Source organism: Dermacentor silvarum, chromosome 1, assembly GCF_013339745.2.
Source record: "Dermacentor silvarum isolate Dsil-2018 chromosome 1, BIME_Dsil_1.4, whole genome shotgun sequence".
NCBI lineage: Eukaryota > Metazoa > Arthropoda > Arachnida > Ixodida > Ixodidae > Dermacentor > Dermacentor silvarum.
Window position 1 is genome coordinate 348719138 of NC_051154.1, and position 25588 is coordinate 348744725.

General features: G+C 47.3%; 1 protein-coding gene across 8 annotated transcripts in view; it reads right to left on the reverse strand.

Annotated features, from left to right (window-relative positions):
* Positions 1–25588, reverse strand: part of LOC119437407 (uncharacterized) — a 408649-nt gene that overhangs the window by 126515 nt on the left and 256546 nt on the right. For all 8 annotated transcript variants that reach the window (XM_049660503.1, XM_049660506.1, XM_049660507.1 and 5 more), the window contains 6 exons: positions 20789–21078; positions 20057–20174; positions 14920–15113; positions 5170–5309; positions 3024–3085; positions 1745–1883 (listed from right to left, as the gene is read on the reverse strand). In XM_049660503.1, coding sequence (XP_049516460.1) covers positions 1745–1883; positions 3024–3085; positions 5170–5309; positions 14920–15113; positions 20057–20174; positions 20789–21078 — 943 coding nt within the window. The remainder of the gene's footprint in view (positions 1–1744; positions 1884–3023; positions 3086–5169; positions 5310–14919; positions 15114–20056; positions 20175–20788; positions 21079–25588) is intronic.

Here is a 25588-nt window from a genome sequence, read left to right on the forward strand (position 1 = left end):
CTTAGCCACAGAATATGTTAGGCATAGACTTTGCTGCAGGCAACTGCCACCTTCTTGAAATACACAAAGAAAAACTGTGGCAAGATCTTCTTGTAATCTACAACAAAACCTCGTTAATTCGACCCTTGTTAATTCGGAACATTGGATAATTCGGACTAGTCCTCTGATCCAGGCCGGCGTATGCATTATTCAATGCAATCAAACTTTAGTTAATTCGGACGTATTTGGCCGCACATTGGTTAATTCGGACAACTTTCGGAGCTCCGCGAGCGAGGAGCGCCGCAAATGTGCAACGCAAGAGAGCAAAAACGGCCCTAGCTCCCAACCGAAACGAAGCGGCTGAGTCCACGTTGCCATAGTCATCAGCGGAAATCGTACGCGAATGACAGCAACGCCAGAACGCTTCGTGCCTATTGGTGCTTTTAAAGCCTTTATTCTTGCATTTACCGCCACGCACAACACCGCGTTGGCCATGGGCTTTCATAATTGCACAGTCGCCATCCATAATTGCGTCGACAGCGGCCGCAGTTTCTTGCGGCAAACAGTAGTTTCGTTTTCACTTGGTACACGCGTCGGCCACGTGCCTAAAAAACTGCGTAGTCGCCATCCATGATTGCATGGATAACGACCACGGTTTCATCCGCAGTTGTTGCAGCGAACGGTAGTTTCGTTCCGACTCGATGTGTGCGTCCGTCACGTGCCTTCAGCACCGCAAAGTCGCCGTTCATAATCACATCAATAGCGGCCGCAGTTTTCTCCGCAGCGGTTGCAGCAAACAGTTGTTTCGTTTTGACTCAGCATAAAGCTGTCGCTGATGAAGAGCACCGGCTACATCGCAATGGATGAACGATCTGTTGGTGATCAGCTCAGTGGCGAAAACAATCGGGATGTGCACGCGGTAGTGCAAAGCGTGTCGCAAATGGAGGCGCGCGCCGCGGCCATGCTGCGAAGGAAGTCGCGCGGCCTAGATTGCTGCTGCAAGAGCCAATGAGTCACGAGATGGCGAGAATTCCACCTTCTGCTCTGCTTTGGTGCAAAATAGCCAGAGTATTTGCTCATTCATTCACTAAATAAAGGCGTGTTGACGTAGTAAGCATTTGCTTATTGTTTTCTGCATGCCCTTGATAATTCGACATTCGGTTAATTCGAACATTTTTTTCGGCCCCGTGAAATCCGAATTAACGAGGTTTACTGTAAACGTTCAAAAAATGTATCACAAAGTGCAGAACTTATTCACATGCACTGCTTTAAAGCTGCTAGAAGCCTGGCAAGTGCGGAACGTTCGGCGCCCACAGTTTTGCCTGTGCGCTACTCTCCTGCAAGCAGAGAGGAAAGTGACATATGCCAATGAATTACCTTCTGTATGACATCATTTTTTAGTCACGCCACCCCCCCCTCCCATGTTCTCCCTCTTTATTCACTTTTAAACAATGGCCATTTCATAATGCAATGGCCCAACCTTCCTTGCACAGAAATTATTCAATAACACAGGACTGCAGCAATGAGCGGAAGATAATGGCCAAAAGAAGTATAAGAAGGAACATAAAAAAGTATTTGCAGCTCCTAAAATTAATATCTGCATGTCATCCCACTTCAATCTTTACTAAGAGCTCATCTGTACAGTAACAGGTCCCTAGAATACGACGCATCAGCAGAGAGAAGCATAAAGGAGAAGCCATTTTTCAATCTGCACTAGGACCTGAAGGTGATGGCCCTAGTGAGTGGCAAGAAGAGTGGTGCATACCCCGTTTTGCCTGAGCATGAGCACGAGCAGCTCCCAAAGGAGGATGTGTGATGACCGGTCAGGCAAGCTGGGGTCTTCGGCAAATGACTGGATCTTCTGCGTGCAGAACTGGATCACATCATTCTTGTGCGTCTCCGACCTGTGTTAGAGGGTGGAATGGAGTAATGCTGTTTTGGCAAAAACAAAATACCCGCGAGCAACACTTTTCTATCAGGCAATTTCATTTCAGGAGAGACGGTTTCATTACCTGCTAGCGTTGAATTCCCACAAATGCTAACTGAATGCTTACATTTAGAATAAGCACCCTTTGCTTATTCACTTGCACTGTGCATGTTTCACCCATAAAGAGAGAGAGAAGAGATCAGCATCGTCTTTGATGTCCTATCCGTTAGCATGCCCAGCACACACATCACCACAGGGCTCATGCCAGTAGTTATGTCAGCTGTTCATACTTCACTGCACATTAATTTTGTACGCATTTCTTTTTATACCCGTTTCAAGAGTAATGGCAGACACTAGGACCTCCACAAACATTGGAGACCAGAAAGCATGATGACACAACTAATAAACGCTATCGCACCTTCTTAGGTGTACAGATCAGACAGCTTTCTTTGCTGCGTTCAGCACTAATCCTGTTAGCTCTGCATCCATGTTGAAAAATATGCTGAGTTTTGCTTTCTCTACTGCAGGTCCTGCCCTCACCGTAGGTTGCGCCACAGGATGGTGCGCAAGGCTGTTGCAAACCAGCAACAAGGTGCAGCTGTTTACTGTTTTGGAGCTACTGAATGATGCACAGACTTCCAAGACTTTCGCTGCTATTGTACTCATTATCCTTCAAGGAAGACCACATTCGACGTGCCGGAAGGTGCCTCAATGGGACTTTTCCGCAGCAAAGAGCAGCGCAAGCTCACTTGCGCATTTCAGCTGCGGTTGAATTATCCAACCTTCCGCCACTTTTGAAATTAAACAGGCTGGGCTTGGCTGATAAATATACTACTACTAGCTGGGGCCTAGCATCAGGATAGAATGAACCAGAATCAAATTAATTACCATTGTGATAACTAGCAACTATGCATCATGCAGATACTATGAGTATTTATTTACATCTATTGAAATCGTTACCTCCTTGAAAAAAATAAGCTTAGCAGATTCAAAGAAGTTTTGTGCATCATAAACATCAAATGATAGTAATATTTGTAGAAAAGCAAAGCCTCTTCCATAACCACTGAGGTATGTACGAAAAGAGTGAGTGCAGTGAGAAAAATAAGTCACAGCTGACCTGACCAAAGGTCCAGGGAATGCCTGCAACTGATGGAACTGTGGATCCTTCTGGAACAAGTGCTGCACACCGAAAGAGAATAACGAAACAATAAACTGACAGCTCATTCCATATAAAGAAGTAGGTGCAAGCATGGAATATTTTACTTAAACACCATTTTATTCCATGTCTCATGCTGCACAACATCTCACATATTTGTGGATGCCCAAGATGTTTGGTTTCAACCCTGTGGTGCATGGCAAACACCCAAGGTAGTCCAACATGCAATGGCACATGGCAGGCTTAGTGACACCCAAATGGAGGACACCATCTCTACTGGACCCAGCATGACACAGCAGGGACATGGGAGACCCGGCTGGCAAGATTTGCATCTTGATGGTTCTTTTTTTGCCCAGACGTTTCTGGCCCATGCCCCACAGCTGGGTAATCAGCCAATGGTTTTACCATAGACTGAATTCCTATGTAACATTCGGAGCACTTTTCAAGCAAAATTTTCAGCTCTCTTTATAAGTATGTTGCAATGGCAGATTGAGAACAGATCTGAAGCCAAAATCACCCCATGGAGCAGTTGACACTACTCCATAGAAATCAGCGAATCTGACCAGTAGTCCATGCGATGCGGCTATTTACTGTAGTGGCCAATCACTGAAACCATCCGTGTAGCAGATGATACAAGACAGTAAGCAAGCAATTCAAAGTTTTACAGCAGCAATGAATAATTACTAGTATTCATATTGTACCAGTATCTCTTTCACACTGAGAAAATGATGACTTCGAAAGCAGTCTCTTCAACTTAAGCAGCGAGAAGCTAATGGTTGTATGTATGCCCATTGGTTGTAAATGTCCTCTGCATTAAAAAAAGTATGAATTTCTTTGAGACTTAGTCCAATTTAGGCCCAAATAAAGCATAATAAACGAAGCCACAAGAACGCCTGAAGCCCCAAGCACGAAGATCAGATAAATCCACGTACTACCCATTACTTCCATCGTGGCTGAAAGATCACAGCGCCAGAGCTCCCTCTAGTAATTGTAGAAAACTCTATGTTCAAAAAAAAAAAGAAGCAAGAGCCCCGGGCCCAGCGCGTGTTACCGCGCACTCAGCTCCACCAACACCGTTCAGAGCCCAAAATGAAGAGTCCCTTCACGGGAGAACGGTGTTCTGCGACAGAGCTTGTGCAGCACACTGGATCTGCCAATGAAATTTAGCATTGATTACTTCCGATTCAAAGAAACGAAAATATTGACCAAGCTACTTATTTGTACCAAGCTACTAATGCACGGCAAATCATGCAACTATCCCCATCCTCAGCATTCCCAAATGTAACCACTTTGTATTCCTCATTGACAGTTATGTCAACGGCAGTCCAAATTTAAAGAACTGACGACCACCGACTACATCTGCATGCCTAACTCCGTGCTGCTGCCTTTGAAATTGGTGCACACACGACATTGCACTCCGAGCCTGCGCGCATGCTTTAAACCAGACTTCTGCCCAGCCTGCAGCTCGGTTGGTAGCTCGCTGGTTAGTGCACATCCAGCTCTCACCTACACACAGGTACTGTAGTGGCCTGGGTTTGATCCCCGGCAGTGCTAGTGAGCAAAAGTCTAATGTGACTTGTTACAACAAGTTACATTTAGTGTTTGCATTGCTTTGTGTCATCCTGTCTGGCACCTCTTGTGCATCGTGTGTCTATTAATGCAAGAAAGCAAACAAAAGCAGAAAAGGCCAGAAATGACTAAAAAATGGTGTGGACCAAACTCATTGAGACAACAACCGTCATTTACCAAGTGCATGCTAGATGGCACCACAATATTCTGCCGTCGTCAGCACAGATGCTTAACACCAAGACACAGTATGTGCACCGTGCTAGCAAAAATTTGTCAACACGCATATGAAGCAAGATAAGCAAGAGCGACAAGATGTACAGTGAAACCGTGCACAATGGGCTGAAGTTCATGCCTGACAAGAATAAAATGTACGTGTGTGAGGTAATCTCAACATGTAACAATGAACACCATCCTTGACATGAGGATGGCGCAACACAAGAAAAAGGCAGCTAGATACATATAACACCACCACCAAAGGAATGATATTGGCATCAACAAAATTCTAAATAATCAGTTTCTATTGCTCCAAAAATCCTACCTTGAGGCTGTGAATTTCAATAGGAGGCGGCAGGTTTCCACTGCTGAGGGTTGGTACGAGCTTGAGCAGACCATTGGCACCACAGAAACGAGCCAGTGGGTGTGGCCGGGAGAACTTCTTGACCTCTTCTGGCTGGGGCACTGCGAATGCAACCATAGGGGGAGATGAGCGTAGGTTACTTGGAAGTATGGGGAGGGGCACCTTTTCTAGCCCAAAGGGAAGGCAGTCAAAAGGACCGGTGACCAGCCATTTACAGTAGAATCTCGATGATATGAATCTCTCAGGACAGCAAAAAATTCATATCACCCAAAAACAAAGAATCAGAAAATTAAAGGGGAGACGCTGCAATGAAATGGGCGACTTGTTCAAAATTTCCATTTTTTATTTATTTTTCCGCAATCTTAAGACATTTCCTTATCTCACGGCAAAATATTTGGAAGAAATATGCAGCAAAATTTGAGAAAATTAAACTTTTTTAGTGTGTTGTCTTCGAAATCGGGAAGAAAGTCGGGCTTCGAGAGGTGCTATCACACCGCTGATCGCGCGAGCGTGGCTTTCTGTTGACGTAGCGCTGCCATCTTGGTAACGCTGTAAACACGGGAGATGGGAGATTTTGATAACCACAACACCATATTTCTCCATGCAGAAATAAAAGTAACAAAAGCAAGCGTGAAAAGGCAAAAATTAGCATCACGATTCGCTACTGCAGCCATGTGGCGGCAAGGGAGCTCTCCTAATGGTCGGCACATATTTGAAACACTGGTGTTGCGCCCCAAATAAGCAGTGTGCATTCTTTGGGTGCTTCCCTCGAGTCAGCCCCTTCACCATCATCCGCCTAGACAGCAACGGAGCATGACACCGACTGTGACGCTCAAACAAAGAAGCTCACTTCGAGACAACAACCGCCGCCCTCTGTGGAAGCAGTAAGGACCGTGAAGGCCAGTCTCCTGACCCTGACAAGCTGACCGTCACGGAGAGCAAGGAACCAGTGTCGACGACTTTCGTGGAAGGAGAGTAAACCCATTTCCAGATTACCTCGTCCTAGCTTCGAAGGTTGCACATCAGAGGTGGAGTTCTACGAACAGTACGACCCCTCTGATTAGCCACGACAAGGCAATCAAATTCCATTGTGTTAGGGAACTAGGGAAAAAACTGCTTAAATAGGACCTCTCGAGTGTGGTAGAGAGCTCTGACTAGAATCTGACTACTTGTTTCAATATGCAAATAAACCTTTTTTTCTCTCGCTCCTACTCCCGGATGTTCTCATCCCTATGCCTCAAGGATTCCTGGATTAAACGCTACCCTGAGGTGCAACACTGGCATGCTTGTTTTGCACACATTTTAGCAGCAGCAAACTGCACACTTCGCGCGTTCCAAGGCCGACATTTCAAGGTCAGCCTGGGTATCTCGAGTTTCATTCGTTGCTGTGTCCTATCTGCTGCAGTAATAAGGGCGTGGTTTGCGCAAAATAAGAGAATCTGTTGGCTTTTCTTTGCGGTATTGAAGCTACTTCGTATCATGCGGTGTGGTGGGTGCAAAGGTAGAAAAGTTTCGAATTGTCATCGGGAGCTGAAGGCCACGAAAACATGTAATACAGAGATAAGGCTACCCATGGATGAGAATGCCGCCAATCTTGCTGATGCGGCAAGACTGAGTCACTTGTGATTGCCGGCTCCTGATAAAGTTGCCAAGTGTTTGAAAACAGCCAACAAGTTGCATGATACAGCAGAAAATAAAATTTTTTTTAGTGATGTAGGTCGCCCTGGCAACAGAAATGCGACCGGCGTCTCCACGATTGTTTGTATCATCCACCACGGCGCGAAAGGCGGTTCGCAACATTCGAAATTTAGCACATTGTAAGCCTATGGACTTGAGCCGGGACTTCAAATTTTCAATTCGTATCATCCTGAAATTCCTATCGGGCATGATCGTACCATCGAGATTCGACCTAATCAATTCTGCAGCTCAACACTACAATGTGAACAATAAATGTGAAGTTTCCACATGAAACAATCTTTCAAAGCATGAACACGTGGAATCAATGCTAACTTGGCCTTTTAACACTATGCAATCAGGAACCAGTCTCATACTGCACAAACACAGACAGTCGATCCTGGATATATCAAACCCAGACATACCGAACTATTGTCTATATTGAACAGCCGTAGTATCCGCTTAGAAATCCCATGGAAAGCATACTACCGTACAATGCATGTATTGAACTCCTGTTCACCAGAACATTCAATATATCAAATGTTGTGCCTCTCTGTGTCCTTGCAAGTTCGGTTCTACTAACAGGGACACTATCACTTCTTGCACGGTCATAAATCTTCAACTCTGACAAAATGCCACTGTTTAGGCAGATGCTGCGAAACAAAACATTAAATCTGAGGGGCAGAACATGCCATAAAGGAAAAATGAGCAAGGTATATGTCTCACTTTTGCTCGCTGTAAATTTGGATGGCTTGTGCGAACTGCAACTAATTATTATCAGCAAGCAGTTTGCCACACTAATTCAAGAATTGCAGCAGACACGTGGAGCCTGTTCCCATACATTTCGTAGTACATGTGTACTGATGGTGGCACAGCTCATATCCATACAGACTGGTCTGCTTCCCCGCTGCATCCTTTCTACCTTATCCTGAATAAGGCTGAACAGGCACTTCAATACGTGCAACGCGCACCGTAGTCTCTCGTGAAGGCGATGTGGGCTTTTAGGTTAGTGTTGCGATCAGTATATCAAAGACCATTGCACAGCGCGAGCGACTTGCGACATTCGTGTGCAAATACAGTCAAACCCACTTATAGCAATATATTCAAGTGCCACGAAAATTACATTGTTGTAACCGATAATTGTTATAACCAGGTTGCACGAAAAAAATATATATATGTATAGGGGGATGGCAGAGCTGTTGTGAGAAAACTATAATGGCGGAGAGACCAGTGTCCCTCCCCCACCACTTTCCTCCATCCGGCTGATGATGGTGTTGAATAGTTTAACTGTTTAACTTTGCTTTCTGCACGCTCCAATCGCGTGTAACAAGCCGCTGCTGTCGGCGTTCAAGAATGGCACTGCTATAACAACTCCAAAGCGAGGTCACGGACAGCAAGTGACATGCGAGCTCCGCCGAGGCATCGCTTTGGTGGCCTCAAAAGGGGCCTTTTAAAATGCAAGAAGATTGCCACAGCAGCCTCTCAGCTTGAGAAATCCAGAAGAAATGCTGGGCCGAGATCGCCACAAGCATTTCGCCGCATACTTCTCACTGGTTTGCACGAGAAAACCCCATGTCCGCCAGCTTTGCTTGCTTTACGTTGTAAGGACTGTGTGGCGGAGACAACCACCGCAAGGCCGAGAGATGGCGCCACCGGACAGAGCGACATCATCATCACCGATACGGAGCCGAGAGATGGCGCCACTGGACGGAGCGACATCGTGAGGATGGAGAAGGAGTCGTGGGGGGCCGAGCAGAGTGAATAAAGGGTTGTACTTGTTCGAGACGCGGTGTGCACGCTTCCTCCCTGACAAGTGGGGGCTCGTCCGGGATTGGAAATGGATAGCGTGAATGTTCCGGAGGAAGTAGTGCAGTACCTCGTCAACCAGACAGACGGATCGCCCATCCAGCGGGAACAGGTCGCCTCCCTGCTGCGGCAACGAGTGATGACCGCCGCCGTGACTACCGCGCCGGTAGGCCTAGGGGCGCCGGTGGCTGTGTCGCAGCCGCCTGCCGTGACTTGCATGCCGTACGGGACATCAGAGCCGCCGAAGTTCACGGGATTCAACGACCTACAGTCGCCGGAGGTGTTCCTCGAACGTTTGGAGAACTTTTGCCTCGTGTCTGGTATCGACTCAGCCAGAAGGCTTAGTAACGTGGTGCCGGCCGCCTTGGAGGGCAGCGCTAAGCTGTGGTGGCGCTTTGTCGGCGTTTTCGCCACGTGGGAAGAGTTCACACAAGCGTTCCGCGCGGAGTTCGCTTCAATCGACTCGAAGCGCCGCCTGAAGGAAGAGCTTCAACAACGCACCCAGCACCCAGAGGAGAACCTGAAGGAGTTCATTTATGTCATATCGGCATACTATGACCGCATCGGTGAAACCGTACCGGAAGAGGAAAAAGTCCAGCGGGTTCTCCGCCAAATGCACCCGCAGCTACAAGACCTCGCAGAAGGGTCAACCTTTACCACTCTGAGGGAGCTCGCGACGGAGGCGGACGGATTGATGGAAAGAGCCTGGCGGCGATGGCAGTACAAACCGCCGCCACCACCAACAAATCAGGTCGCAAAGGATTTGGCATTTCAACCACACAGGGCAGTCGCTAACGCTCTCGGACCGCGGCCCATGTCGGCGGCTGCCACCGTGGGCACCACTACGTCAGCCACAATGTCTCCGCCGTACCACTGGCCACTACACCCCGCGGCGGTCCAACCGTCCTATCTTCGTGATAGCATTCATCCCGCCCCCACCCTCCCTACGCTGACGCAGCCGATCGCCTACACTTCGCAACCGGCCGCTCGTTGGCAGCAGCCCAACACACGACAAGTCCACTGCCAGCGCTGCGGAGGGATCGGCCATGTTGCCCGCCAATGCGCCACGGGCAGGCAAAATGCGCCGCCCAGGTGTTTTCAGTGCCATCAACTGGGGCACGTGCGGGCCGAATGCCCAGAGAATCGGTACTCGGGAAACATCCATTGGTAGATGCTACGCCGGCGGGCATCTACGACAGCGCGCTCCAGGTTGCGGCCACTGCTGGCAGAAAGGAACCCCTTCTCGACATCCGCATCGGAGCAACGACATTCCAGGCCCTCGTGGACACGGGATCCAGCGTCAGCCTTCTGGGACAACAAGCGATGGCGGCCGCTGAAGCCACAGGAGCCAGTCACAAAAGAGAGGTACGCACGCTCCGCCTGGCCACGGGCTGGTCTCAATCTACGTCCTCGCTCCGATGCAAGATCCACTGGGCGGCAGGCTCCCGCCGCCAGCGGTTCCTGTGTGTGCCTGACCTCTGTAAGGACATTGTACTCGGGAGGGATTTCCTGACAGTGACTGGAATATCGCTCCATATTGCACTGGGAGGTTGGACAATTGGGACGGAACCGCAGTGCATGGTACCCTTCGTCAAAGGAGAGCAGCAGGTTAAGGGGGAGCTAGAATCATATGACCTGCAAGCAATCTTTACCGAGCAACCAATCTTCGCTGAGCAACCTGAGCCTATAGTCAGCTCTGAGGTCTCAACCGCCAATGACCCTGCTAGCTTTGCGGCTCAGATGAATGTTGATCCACGTCTGGTGCAGGTGCTCGACACTTTCAGCCCAATTATTACAACTACCCCCGGGCGCACGACAATTGCTGAACATCGAATTGACACTGGGGACAGCCTACCTGTACGTTGCAAGCTTCGCCCCGTCAATGCCAAAAAACAGGCCATTATGGATAATTGCATCCATGACCTCCTAGAACAGGAGCTCATACGCCCGAGTACCAGTCAGTGGACGAGTGCTCCTGTTTTGGTCGCAAAAAAGTCTGGTGGCTTCCGCCTCGCCATTGATTATCGGCCACTGAATAGCCGAACAAGGGTGCCTGTTTACCCTATGCCCAGGACCGACTGGCTGTTGGCACAGCTGGGTCAGGCACAATGGTTTTCAAGTTTTGATCTGTCACAAGGTTTTTTCCAAATCCCAGTGTGCCAACAGGATATCCCTAAAACCGCATTTATCTGCCACCAGGGCACCTTTGAATTCACTAGGATGCCCTTCGGAGTGGCAGGTGGGCCAGCAACCTTCCAAACGTTGATGGACAGAGTTTTGGATGGTATAAATCATAAATTCGCAATGGCATTCCTCGATGACGTCCTGGTGTATTCAGACACTCTGGACAACCACGTGGAACACATCCAATGTGTACTCGAGCGCATCAGAGCCGCAGGCCTCACCATCAACCCAGACAAAATCCAACTCTGCCACCACTCGCTCAGGTTCCTTGGACATATTATTTCACCTGGGCAGTGTAGACCTGACAAAGACAAAGTGCTTGCTGTGTTGCACTACCCTCGACCAGCAACAGTCAAACAACTGCAAGCTTTCCTTGGCCTGGCGGGGTATTATCGAAGCTTCATACCTCGATTTTCGCTCACAGCCCACCCCCTCACCAGCCTTTTGAAGAAAGATGCACCCTGGCAGTGGACCAACCAGCAAGAGTGCGCATTCCAGAGTCTGAAGCAGTCCTTGGCCAATGATGCCGTGGTGAACCTGCCTGACCTCAACCAGCCCTTTGTGGTGGAAACAGATGCCAGTGGTATTGGAATAGCTGCTGTGCTACTCCAGGCAAGCCCCGAGGAACTCAGACCTGTGTCATTCATAAGCAGGGTCCTCACGGAGGCAGAAAAACAGTACACTGTTCAGGAATGGGAGTGCCTGGCAGTGGTCTGGGCAGTCGATAAATTCAGACCTTACCTCGAATTCACGGAATTCGAAATCCATTGTGACCATTCTTCTCTCTCATGGATGTTCCAAACAAATCAAGCCTCACCTAGAGTCAAGCGGTGGGTCCTTAGGCTGCAAGGCCTTAACTGCAAGATCAAACACAGGAGAGGACTTGCCAACATTCCAGCAGATGCCCTTAGCAGAGCCCCCTTGAACTGTCCAGACAACCCAAGCCAGACTCTACCCGAAACTCTGTTCCCGATTACCGTTCAAGAGCCTGAGCAACACATTACGTTCGAGACAGTTGCCCCCCTGTCTGTGACAGACGATGTGACTCTCCTCAACGATATAGAATGCCTGATTGAGGAGCAAGGTCGTGATCCACTGTTCGCCAAGCTGAAAAGCGTCATGCAAGGTACAACCCTCCCAGAGAACGACCCACAATCACGCCTAATTAGGGACTTGGCTGCTTCAACAGAACTGGAGTCTACTGGGTTGCTCGTTCAGCACAGAGGGAACCAAAAGGTGCCTTGGCTACCAGACTGCTTGCGGACTCTGGTGCTGAAAATGGCGCATGACCACCCCACGAGTGCACATGCGAGTTTTTTCAAGACATTGCAGCGGGTCTCTTCTCGTTTCGTATGGCTGGGTATGCGAGCAGATGTATCTAAATATGTCAGATGCTGCAAAGTTTGCCAGCGCTCCAAGGCAAATCGCCAAAAGCCAGCGGGCCTTATGAGCAGCCAGTGGGCCACTGCACCGATGGAGGAACTTAGTGTAGATGTCATTGGACCGTTACCACTCACACCACGGCGCCACCAGTACCTGCTGGTGGTGGTTGACAAGTTCACAAAGTTCATTGAATTGTTTCCTCTAAGAGCAGCTACCAGCCAAAACATTGTTGATTGTATGCGGCAAGTCTTCTGTCGGCATGGAGTACCAGTAGCAATTTCCAGCGACAACGGGCGCCCATTTGTCAGTACGCTTTGGAAGAGCCTCCTGAAACAATGGGGCATAAAAGACCGTCATACCGTGCCTTACCGCCCCGCTGGACAGATGGTAGAACGCCATAACGGTACAGTTAAGGAATGCCTCCGGGCCTACTGCACAAACCACAGGGAGTGGGACTCTCACATCCCCGAAATTGCCTTTGCTCTCCGCACTGCAGAGAGTGTTGTGACAGGCTACACGCCTGCCTTCCTGTGTTATGGTCGAGAGCTGCGCACTCCATGGGAACCACCTGGCACCAAGGACAACGTTGAACCGCCTGCCACGGCTTACCATGCCTTTTCCGAAGAAGTCCGCCAGTGCCTTGCCCAGGCCTTTGAATTTACTCACGGACAGCAAACTGCCGCTCAGGCAAAACAAAAGACATATTACGACCACCACAGGCGGCCAGTTACCCTGAAACCAGGCGATCTTGTTCTCCTGGACAGCCATACTTTAAGTAATGCAGCAACAGGCGTATCATCGAAGCTCGCACCAAGACGTTCAGGTCCCTATAGGATTACAAGGAATGTCGGTGCTAACAACTTCATGCTGACAGACCCAACGACAGGGCGCCGTCGCGGGATAGCCCATGCTGACCAGCTGACCGCGTATTATGAACCTCGACTGGACATGCCCGCGACGGGTTCACGTTCTGCGGGGGGGAGACGTGTAAGGACTGTGTGGCGGAGACAACCACCGCAAGGCCGAGAGATGGCGCCACCGGACAGAGCGACATCATCATCACCGATACGGAGCCGAGAGATGGCGCCACTGGACGGAGCGACATCGTGAGGATGGAGAAGGAGTCGTGGGGGGCCGAGCAGAGTGAATAAAGGGTTGTACTTGTTCGAGACGCGGTGTGCACGCTTCCTCCCTGACAACGTGTAGCTTGCCGACATCCTTCACCAGGGCATCCCGGTGCTCCACGGAAAGCAGCGGAAGGTCCCTCACGAAAACAAAGCCCCAGAGGGACTGAATCATCTGCAGGGCCTCCTGCGAGGACAACGTTGGGGTAGACTGCCCTACCACATCATCGCTGCCGTCGTCGCCGTCACTGTGCCCGTTGCTATTTGATGCAAGCACATCGTCAAAGAAGCACTTTGTTTCCAAATCTATATTGGTGTGTTTTCTTTTCCCCAGCAACGTCGTGCATTGCCGGTGATCAGCGGGCGGATCAGCCATCTTCCGTTTTGGCGGCAAGTCAAACGAGGCTGAGAAACCACATGGCCAGGAACGACTTCGACGCAACCAACAAAGACAAGCATGAGCGACTTAATCCGTTGGCAGAACTGCACAGAATGAAGGGCCAGCCATGGGCCAGCGAGCAATCTGGAAGCAGTGCCCAGCGTTATCGGCACTATCCGTGCACAGTTGGCATGGTCCATTCGTGTTTTGGAGGGTGGTGCGACATAGAGCTATGGGCACAGCCCATTCACGTTTGGAGGGGTGGAAGGGCGACGGGGGAGAGGCACGCGAGACTGACAATGTGGAGAAGGCTGGAAAACAGCGCGCCACGACGTTGAGAGGCTCGAATGCCTCTTTTTCTTTTCAAGGACTTCACATTCCATTACCTTTTGGCAAGGACACCCAGTAGCGAGACTTTGTTATAAATGATAATGCGGCATGGGGGCTTTGTAGTAAGCGGGTTATTTCACCATAGAAAACACAGAAAAGTTGACGGTGTAGCAGCTTCTCCTTGTTATAACCGATATACGTATTGTTAAAACCGGTATTGTCATAAGTGGGTTCGACTATATAAGTAAACCTTTGTGCATTTAACACAGCCTTGGAGACGCAAATCAGATTTTTCAATATCTCAGGAAACTGTCCAGGACCTACAGCGGTTTCACTTAAGCTTCAGATAGACATATTTTATATTTTCAATTATCGATATATAAATATCAAAAAGGATGGGGGGGGGGGGGGGTGTGCCCTGTCAAACCTGCAGCTGACAGTGGCCGGTTATCTTGCCCATTCCTTCTTAGTCCCTTCCAAGCTCTTTCATTGGGAGAGCTGGGCGACCAAATCCAGGGATACCTGGAGCATTCGTCCTGTCCCTTGTGTACTCCTCTTTTTCACTGGTTTCCTGTTAATCTCCTGAAACCTAACTCTACCTTAACCGATTCAAGATGCAGGCCCTTTTCTCATAAGAGGCAGAACACTGTTTTCCTCGTTTGCATGACCCCGATAATCAGGCACCTAACTGCTCCCTAATGAATCCTGATCACATAACACTGCATTTGCATACTGCTACTCAGTGTTCATACACAGTTTGTTCCTTTCTATCCTAATGCTTGGAGCAGCTATGCCTTGAATGGTTTCTGCATACACAAACAAATATCTTACCATGGTCGAGGCGTGTGGACTCATTGTCAAGAATGCTGGGGTCGCAATCATCTTCCGTGTTGCTGGCAAAGCTCTCATCCCGACGCGAATCTCCATTGGCCGACGATCGGCCAGAGTGCACACTGAGGCGCTCCATTATCTGTGCCGGGTTGTAGCCTAGCCGAGCGTAGTAAGCATCCACTTGCTGTTTATAGCTGTACACCAAAAAGATGTAAAGCAGCGCCATTTTACTCGGACGACAAAGAAAACAGCTCAACTTTCTCCTAATAAAACCTACCCCATGCAAGTTACAAGAGCCAGTCCCTTCAATAAGGAGTCCAGTTACAACATGTAGGTTGACCAGCTTATGAAAACTAGGGAAGAAGGAAACCGAATCTCAAATAGTTTTTGAATAGTTTTCAAATAAATAACATCTGTTTTCATAATTAATATAAAACAATGTTCACATCCTAAACTGATAATGTCGCAAGTTTCTGTCACTACATTGCACTGCAGCATTGTTTATTGAAAAGCACAATTACGAATAAATAAGCAGTTTCTTCACATGTGCAGGACTTTCCAGAGTGCCAACACCTCTACCCAGATTAACTTTACATAAAATAGTAGCATCAAAAAGCAGAATAAACCCTATATCAAAATGTAAATTTAGCATACCAGTATTTCACTTACGGTAGTTTACTAATATACAGCAATGAACCCTAAGCTCCTAAGAAAATATGATATCCTCTCAGCTTGGATAACTTTCTGGCACACCGCTTCTTCACCCACTGTGCAAAGCATATGCTCATTAGTAGAGACCGGATCTTTAGGCAGTAAAAAAGCACGTTTTAGGCGCCAAAATAGGCAGGCAAAACAACGTTTTAGGCCTCCAACGTCGTAAATATAGGCACAATAAATTTTTACATAAATGCGTATAATTTCATACGAAGACGTGTGTGACCTCTATCTGTGACAGGAAAACAAGAAATGTTATTGTTTATGATGGCACAAATGCGCCAACAGTTGAGAATAGCCGTGCAATTGTCCCATAAAACTGCTGGACTAATGACGATTAATTGGCTTAATTCAACAAGCACAATGCTCATATTCATGTTCAATGGCCACTGTACTCGAGCGTCTCATTTAGTAAAACAGGCATGAAAAAGAATGCTTGAAAGCTGGGACTACTGGTTAAAAAAAGCGCTACTTTATGTCTGCCTTACGCAATTAAATTAAGACACACCAAAAACAGACAAATTATAAATGCAAGAGAGACTATGATTTATTAAGAAATTAACATGCTCTTACAGTAGGACTCTTAGGTACAACTCTGGCAATTTTCTCATATACAATGACATTATCCGAATTGTACACGCAACACGTCCCAACACTGCCAAATACACTTGCGCCCATTTGAAGTGCACATGTTTGAAGAAATCTATTAGGAGAGCACACGGAACGTAGTCTAAGAATCACTGTGAAGATTGTGGAAACAATAGCAAACTACCACCATCTCCAGATTTTTCTACTCAAAATTGTGCCTCTTGTCACTTGGCATCTTGTACGCTGAGAAGGAAAGCTCAATGGCGGTCAACACCTTACAAAGTAAATTACAAACAAAACAATGCACATCACATTGTTCTTTCTTCGTTTGCTCTTCACTCTCCTTTCCCCTGACGGCCCTCCGCGGTTTCGCATTCGCCAACCACTCGCGCCATGTCAGTGCGGCGGCGTATACTGGCCGGCACGTCCCATTTCACTGCTGCTAGCGATTGTTTTCCGGGAGTTGGTTGAAATAGAGGACTAGGTTGAACCCCCTAGAGTTCCGAACAATGTTGCCCGGTAACATGAATAACGATCTCTAACTGCACTCGAAAGCGAAACTTGAGGCTAAATTTAGTGTTTATATAGAAGCCGATATTTAAAATAGGCATTTATAGGCACTATAAAAACACTATAAAAGCCCTCCTTAACCTCTAATTCATGCTCACATATCAAAGTGGGGCGATAGGAGTGCAAGGAACAAAAAAGGAATTTGCCTAAAATCCGGTCTCTACTCATTAGGCACTAGGTACTGCTGTAGCCAATGTACCCCAAAACATCTTTCACAGTTCCAAAATAACAAACAGCCTCCATTTTCCTTTAGTTCTCTGGAGGATCCTCAATCCCACACATAAGTGGCTTATTTAAATTATAGCCATCTCAAAGCTTCTAGACCACCACAATCCTCACCTAGAGATATCATGAACACCAAAAAATTGCTCAGAAGTTACTAGAAACTCAATCTGAATTTCTTCAAACAAAACTGCTCACACGCATTCACCAGGGTGGGTGAAGTATTTCCACCAACAGAAATTAAGGGCAAATTTATGTGCACTGTGGGGATGATGCAGTCACACCTATCCATATCTCTTTTGTGTTATGTATGAACATTTCAACCATGTTACAAATCCACAACCAGACCTGTTTACCAAAAAACTTTTAAGTCAAACAAATTCCACATTCATTTTCAGTTTCCACAACACGTCGGTTCACATTTCACACTCGCCTATTACAAAACAAACCAATTTTCTAATGACCACAAAAACCAGCCTTGTAACCCACATGGTGCATTAATAGCATACTAACATACGAATGTTGTTCAGCAATGGATCAGTACTCAGAATGTCAATGCATTCATATCAAACCAATAATTAAGTTCTACTTCAACTTTGCAGCAAAATGTTTCAACCATACAGCTCTCACAGGCCCACTAAAGAAAACGTTAAAGTGATATACTAGTGCCCCAAGCTGCCCAAAACATCAGTTTTATAGAGAAAAGAGCCTCTGTATACAAGAATATAATGAAAGAGAAAATTGTCCTCCACCAGATTGTATGCTGAACCTACAAAGGTTTGTAGCTTCATGATACAATCTGGTGGAAGGCAATTTTCTTTTTCCAGAACCTTTGTTCAGCTTATGTGTGTCTGCAGAACTGATTTGCTATAAGATGACAATGTAAACGCATGCAGCAGACTGGAGCTGCCATTATAAAAATACAGCATCAAGTCCCATGACGTAATATGTCCTGCTTATAACTGGTAAACTGAAGTCAACCATTCGTAATAAAAAAGTTACCGTATTTTTGCACATATAACCCACACCAAAAACCTTAAAAATTGAACAGCAAAGTCAAGGTGCAGGTAATATGCGAATTTTGCTTGGGAGGCGTGGCTTCAAGGCAATGTGGCGCACTCTGCCATGAAGCCACACCTCAAGGCAAGGTTCTCCGGCATTTAAATTTTCGTTATCACCTAGCAAACCCCACACTCTCCCCACCCCTGCGTGTTCAAACTTCCTTCTCCCATCCTTCATGGTAACCCATTCTCTACTCTTTACGAATCGGCGTTTTGCGTGCAGTAGTTAGCAAATAGTGCACGCGGCACCGGAAAACTAGAACTCGGCTCATGATGAACTGTGCTCAACAGCCATCCTTAAAGTTGGATTCCCACAACAGACATGACCGCAGACAAATGAGTCACGTAACATGTGATGTGAATTGTATCACTTCGCAGCAAACATTCACATGACAGAGAATAAAAGCATGAACAGAGCAGCCCTCACATGTGCGATGGGAGCAAACACGACCGAGCCCAAAATACCAATGGTGACTTGGATCTCCACTGTATCACTAAGAGCTTCGCACGGACTGAGGGCCACAGCGCAAATGGGTGACATATGATTACGTGACATGCTATCTGCAAGCTTAAACTGCGATTTGCTCCGTCGCATGAATACAGCTTTACAGTGCAGCAGCAGCTCAATATTATCAGAGGGGGGAGGGGCAGAGCCACTGGCTGGAGATACGTGGACGAATTGTGCATCTGTGAATGGAGATCGTTCTTGCAAGGATTTGAGTGTTGTCCTATGCAGTTACTTGCACAAATTATACGTGTTTTTTTTTTTATTGGTGCTGCGGGTTATACGATGAAAACTATGGTAATTGCATTGCCTTTCGACAAAAAAGGAAGTGCAGTTTGTGTAATTTTAGTGGATTTTTCCGACAGAATTCACTGATGCTACATCTTCACACCACTGTGCTGATGCTACTTGCAGCAATGTGGGCCCCCTCTCTGTGTAGACCTCTGACTCAAAGCAGGCAGTAATGCTCAACAAAGCATGACCTCAGAGATCACCAGCGCAGCTTAGGATATTTCGATCAGTGACCTCATATCGCAGGATATTTGAATTGCAGCGATGTATGGACCATTCAGTTGAGTTTTCTCTGCAAAAAAATAATCTCCTGGCATACAACAAACATTTCGATGTTTCTACAAGGGTAATCTTATGTCTGCCTTTAGTGCCTTCTCTTCTTTCTGGGGTTTTACGTGCCAAAACCAGTTCTGATTATGACGCACGCCATAGTGGAGGGCTTCGGATTAATTTTTGACACCTGGGGTTCTTTAACGTGCACTACAACACAAGCACATGGGCTTTCTTGCATTTCGATTCGCCTCCATCGAAATGCCCCAGCCAGGGTTTGATCCCGCCACCTCGTGCTCCGCAGCGCAACGCCTTGGCCACTGAGCCACCTTGGCAGGTCTGCCTTTAGTGCCTCTTTATGAGATATCAGCAAAGTGATGGTGTAATTTCGTAGCTTCGTGGACTGTAAATGACACAAAAACAACTGGGCTGCGATATTGTTGCGATGCTTTTTCTTATGCTAATCCTTTTCACGCTTAATCAGTGGTCAGAGCGATGCCCCACCCACATTATCAACAGGATCAGCCGGCCGTGAATGGTGGATGATAAGAGTGGCATACAATCGACTGGAAGGCATCGCTACAAAATTGCGACCCAATACTATAAGCAAAATTTCATGAATTAACATTATAAAATTTGCACCAAGTTCAGCTATATGAGCATTCAGTCAGCATCACCAACTTGAGGTAAGAAAACATGACGGGAAATGTTTCAGTTGCAATACTGCAATGAGTTCTAATAAGAATACTGGGTACGATAATATTCTGGCATTAATAAATGTTTTCAGTAATAATCGGGGATTACAGTAAAAAAAAAAAAAAAAAGTCAACAGAACACAAAGCCTTCGAGCCACTCCTTCCACACAAGCATCCCCTAAAGCAGCACATCAAGCCTTGTTCAGAAACTGTCAACTCACGCTGGATTGGTTCTGTATAACTCATCATAATAGCCATAGCCGTAGCCTGAGCGTGGTGCATAGCCATAGTGATAGTAATTGTAGTAGTCCCTCCGGTAAGTGTTGTAGTCGTAGCCACCTGAAGAAGACAAAAGAAAAAAAAAAGCAAGATGTGCCAAAACATACTTGTTTAAAGAAATGGCAGACCACAATCAGAAATTGCATAATACACTATTGTGCCCCCGTTCCATTTCCATGCATTTCAACAGTTAAAACCATTAGTTAAATTCGAACACGCATAAACGCATGTGCTGGTTAGTCCACACAACGTTCTGCAACTCGTGTCTGTTGCTTGTTGCAGTATACGACACCCAAATGCATTATTTGGTCTCTTCAAAAGAATATTCGCAGTAGGCCTCGTGCCACGAAAGCCCACGTGCTTTTAAATTATTCCTAACAACCTAATCTCCAGGCAAGACAAGAATATTGTTCCAGCATGTGTATGTACATATAATTTACTTCTAGTTGCCTGACTACTACAACATCCCATTCCTCAAACTATGTTCACCTTTGCAGTGCCCTCTCTCCCCCGAAGCTAATTGTGCAGAGACAGAAAAGCAAACATCCTGCCAAGCTAAAGCGATAAATAAGTGCATAGTGCAAAATAAAGCCTCTTCTACCAGTAAGATTAACCTTTTTGTCATTTTATAAATGTAATCTGTCAATCAGGATTTGCTTAGCCACAGGCCTTACCAGCTCCACCAGCTCCTCCATAGCTTTTCTGATCATAGTAGGCACCAGGTGCCATTTTGTCAGCATCCCGATACTTTCGGTGTTTGCCAGTGCCATAACCCCTCCGAGAGTCTGGAGAGGAGCTGTCAGATTCGCTGTGCCTCGATGATGGTCGGTTGTGACTGTCCCGGTGCCTTCTGTCGCCCCGCCTGTCATAGTCATCGAGGTAAGCGTCCTGGGAGGTTCGGCTTGATGGCCGGCCACGGTCACTGTACCGGTCGCTAGGACGGTCATCGTACCGGTAGTCATGCCTGCATGTGTATTGCAACCTTCCCGTCACATGTGTTGCTCAAACATTCCATAAAAGTTTTCGTAGTGTCCTAAAGCAATCCTAAGACCTTGATTGTCAAAGAAATGAGGCACATTTCATTTTTTAATAGTTCCAGTCAAAAACGTGCGCTTACACTGCTCCACCATTCTATCACCAATTCGGGGCAGCCGAAAGAAAGCGCAGCGTGTAACCGGCTCACTTACGTCCAACATGAAATAAAGTAGAGCCTCACTTGCTGACTCTTGAAACATTAGATTCAGTAGTTATATGAAAACAGGCCTAAAAATGGCAATAGTACCCTGCTAAGCATTTTTAAAACAAAAATTAATGAAGTGCCTAGCATGAGGTTGACTGCTGAACAACAAATTCTACAATTTTCCAATTTATCCAAATTTTCAGGTTCACTGCCCACTGAAACACAGATCTTACTGGCACAGCCCACAATGCAGGGCAATCCTGTCGGCAGCGTACACAAGCAGCCTGAAATCGAGTGGCAAGACGCATGTGCCCAAATTCAACTAATGCTGAGCCTGTCCCAATTCCACACTGCGTGGCAATAACAGATGAAAACTTTTTTTTTTTTTTTACTCATGCCGTGATCTAACTTCTGGTTTACGGTCAGGTTTGCAGTGAGGGCGGGGCGCTGACATCACTATGCGGCCGTTTTGGCGGCTAGTTACTGAGCGTCGCTCTCTTATCTCTGGGACCAGCACAGGGTACGTACATGCTTTCCTCTCGTCCGCGACGACACCTTTGTGACTAGGACTTGAGCTCGCGCACGGTGTCTTTGCCCGTGGGGGGAGCGCGTACTAACGCTAAGCCGACGAGCGGTGCCTAGTGCTCGCGCGAGGTCGTACCACGCTGAGCCGCACTTGCCGATAGCCCAAGCCGAAGGATATTGCCTGAGCTCTCGCGAGTTGACCCATTGGTTATCGCCAGAGCAAGTAGCATAGCCGCCGAGACTTTTCCTAGCGGCGTGTCCCAGCTTGAGCCTGTGCTCTCGCAGCGACGTGCTATTGGCGCCTCTTTTCTGTATTTTCGCCCTGGTGCGGGACCCCTTTGGTTCCCTGCCGTGCGGGCGTTTGTGCAGTGCTGGTGCCGACAGATTCAATAAACGGTTTTTATCAACTCTGGGCTTTACTGTGTTTTTGCGTGCATCGCTCGGTAGCCCCTTGCGGCCTATGAGCTTGCGCGCGAGCGGTGCTGGAGGCGAGGGCTGACGCGGCCCTGCGGCTCGCTAAGCTCGAACCCCCGGTGGTTGGTCTCCTGTGAGACACCAAGAACCCACAAAATATAGCGGCAGGATCAATTGTGCTGTGCAGCGTGCAAAACCAATACTTCCGCTGGGCTCCATTAAAAAAGTTACCTTTCCACCATCAGCGCAAGACGACAATGTGCCGGAAGAAGCCTAGGTTCTGTATTAAGTCCATGTGGGATAAGATTTTTGCGCCTCTCGTGCCAGGGAAAGCAATGTGCAAGGGTGAGCCGAGAAGGGTGGTGGCTTGATGCAGGCCGTCCTCCCGCGTGCCCAATGTTGGAGATGATGTGATCGAGCACGGTCTAGGAGGGGCGCAGGTGAGCACGTGGTAATGTGATAAAGCGTGCGCTAGGAGGGATGGGAAGGGGAAGAGGGAGCGCTGGGGGCTCCTTCCTGCTCTTTTGCCAGACGAAAAAGGAGGGTGCACACCACTCTACTAGCTCCGGGTTAGTCTCAGCATCCCGCACCCTCTTTCCTAGTCATTTTTACGACACACAACGTTACAGTAGCTAGCAACACATCAAACCTTCACCTTTGGCTCAGGTTTGTTCGAAAATCAGTCCACGGGATTGATAAATTTTGTTCGAAATCACCATTGCCTGGGTGTTGGAAGTTCAAATTCACGGGAGTATAGGACTTTTCCGGGACCAACAGAGCAGTTCAAATTATCCGTCAATTTGAATTTAAAAATTTCAAATGATCAGGATTTCACTATACATTAAAACCTCGCATATCACTGGACCGAAAAAAATGTCCGAATTAGCTGAATGCCGAATTATCAAGGGTATAAAAAAAAATAAACATGCGTATTACATCAGCATGCTTATTACATCAACACGCCTTTATTCATTGAATGAATCAGCAAATTGTGTTTCTATTTTCCACAAAAGCAGTGCGTAAGCTGTAATTCTTGTCATCTCGTGACTGATTAGCGCTCGCAGCAGCAAGTTCTTTTGCAGCGCTGCCGCAGCAAGCGTGTTCGATCTGATAAATGCTTTACACTACCGCACGCACATCCCGATTATATTTTTGTAAGTGAGCTGGGCACCAAAAAATCATCTGTCTATCGTGATGTAGCCGATATTCTTCATCCTCAACAGCTTTGCACCAAATCAAAACGAAACTACTGTTTGCCGCAACCGCTGCAGACGAAACCGTGGCCATGCATCCACACGCATTCACGTGCTACTAAGCATTACACAAAGAACACACAGCAACAGCCAGTGTGCTTGATCGCAAAATTATCCCCCAGGCGTCTCTAACTGAATTTACGCCTACACGTTTATTGGCAAGCTCTTTTTGCCTCCAGGTATGTGCAGAGTACACCTTTTTTTTTTTTTTTTTTTTTGGGGGGGGGGGGGGAGAATTGGTGAAACAGAAACCTCACTTAAATGAAAATCTCAATTTAAACAAGCTTTCAGCTGGAAATATGACCTATTGAGGTTTGGTTGCATGGGCTGCCAGCTATACTGACTGTGCTACAAAACATAACTGCGAGTTGGCCTAGTTGGAACTACGTGTTCTATTTGACTGGATCGCGCAGATCTGTGGGTATTTAAGCAGGTCGTTCTTCGAAAATAAAACCAGTTGTTAGAAAGCGCTCGCCCTTGTGTTACTCCTTTTCTTCGTCCCTGTTTGTTTGCGCACAAAAATTTTAAGAAAATGTGCTACAAAATGTGCATTACCAGAGATTGTGACAGTCACTGTGGCCAGTTTACTAGAGAACCTCACAGCACATCACAGCAACGGTTTGATGGGGCTTTTTCCCCAGGACTGCTAATATTTTAGCAATAGCACCAACCCATTGTCTATAACCTCACTGAAGCAGCTGCTAAGTCTGGAAACGTGTCATGCTGGTTAGCAAGAGGGTTTCATTTTGTATCCCATGTGGTGTGCCCAGCATATGTGACCAATTTTGACTGTGAAACACAAAGTAGACAAATGTGACACATCAGACCAACATTAGAAACCTTCACTTCGGCCATCAACAATATCTGGACCTACTTGCGCTGTTATTAGACACACAATTATTCCGCCAATCTTGCTTTACCTCCCTGTGGAGTGGATGATGCCAGCATGTGCCTAGGCAGTTTTCTCAGAAAGGTTATCTAACTAGCAAACTTACAGCCTCACTGTATCTGTAGTTTCACCCTACAGGGTCAGCTGTTGACCAGTAATACAGTCCCCCCCAAACCCGGATATATCAAACTCAAAGGGGAGCGCCAGGTGCACTCACGTGACCATGCTCATGCTGGGGGCTCCTTCCTCCTCCTTTTAAGCCAGATGAAAAAGGAAGGAGCACACCACATTGCGAAATAATTCGATATATCGATAATTCGAAATATTAATACGTTTAGCTGAAGCTTATCTGAAACCTCCGCATGTCTCGCAGTATCCCCCGAGATTATCAAAAGCGAGAATTTAACGATTTGCTTCCCCAAGGGTGTGTTCAATGTACAAATGTTTACTTGTTTGACATTGATGATGCGCTTAAAAGACGAGGACGATAGGTGAATACGAGACACACATAGCGCAACTTTCAACTTGTTTGTTTGAAAATTGGGTCGCCACTTATATACGCTTACACACGACACTTAACATGCGCACTGCACTCATTACAAATACAAGAACTGTACAGTAAAAGCTCGATGATACGATCACGGCTAATACGAATTTCCGGATGATACGAATTTTTCTGTGGTCCTGGCCGAGCCCCATTACTTTGCAACGTGCTAGAGAACGGTTGTTACGAATCGATTTTCAGCCTGCGTCGGTTGATACGAATAAACGCCGCCCCACCGACGGCCGCGAAAGAGAACAGCGCGCAGTCACGCGCTTTCTCTCCTCTTTTGGTGCGGAGGCACGGCGCCGGACAGCGCGGACTCCGCGACTGGGCGCGAAGGGTTTGAAGCGGTGGCGCTTCAAGAAATAAATGCTTTTTACGTACATGTGCCTGAGTGAGTTCACCTCTGACTCGTTAATTTAGCTACAGTCGAATCTCGTTAATTCGAACACGCTTATTTCGAACATACCGCGCACCGACAATGCTCTTAGCAGCGTGCCAAATAACGCGGCGGCGCCTCCGACCGGCATTGCTCCGACACCCCGCCATAGAGCAAAAGCTCAGGAGAGACCCCTCAATGCCGCGCGCGAAGGAACGGGGGAAAAAAACAGAACCCGCGGCGGAAATTTCCCCCTCTCTCAAATTGCAAGGTCACCGTTTCTGCATCGC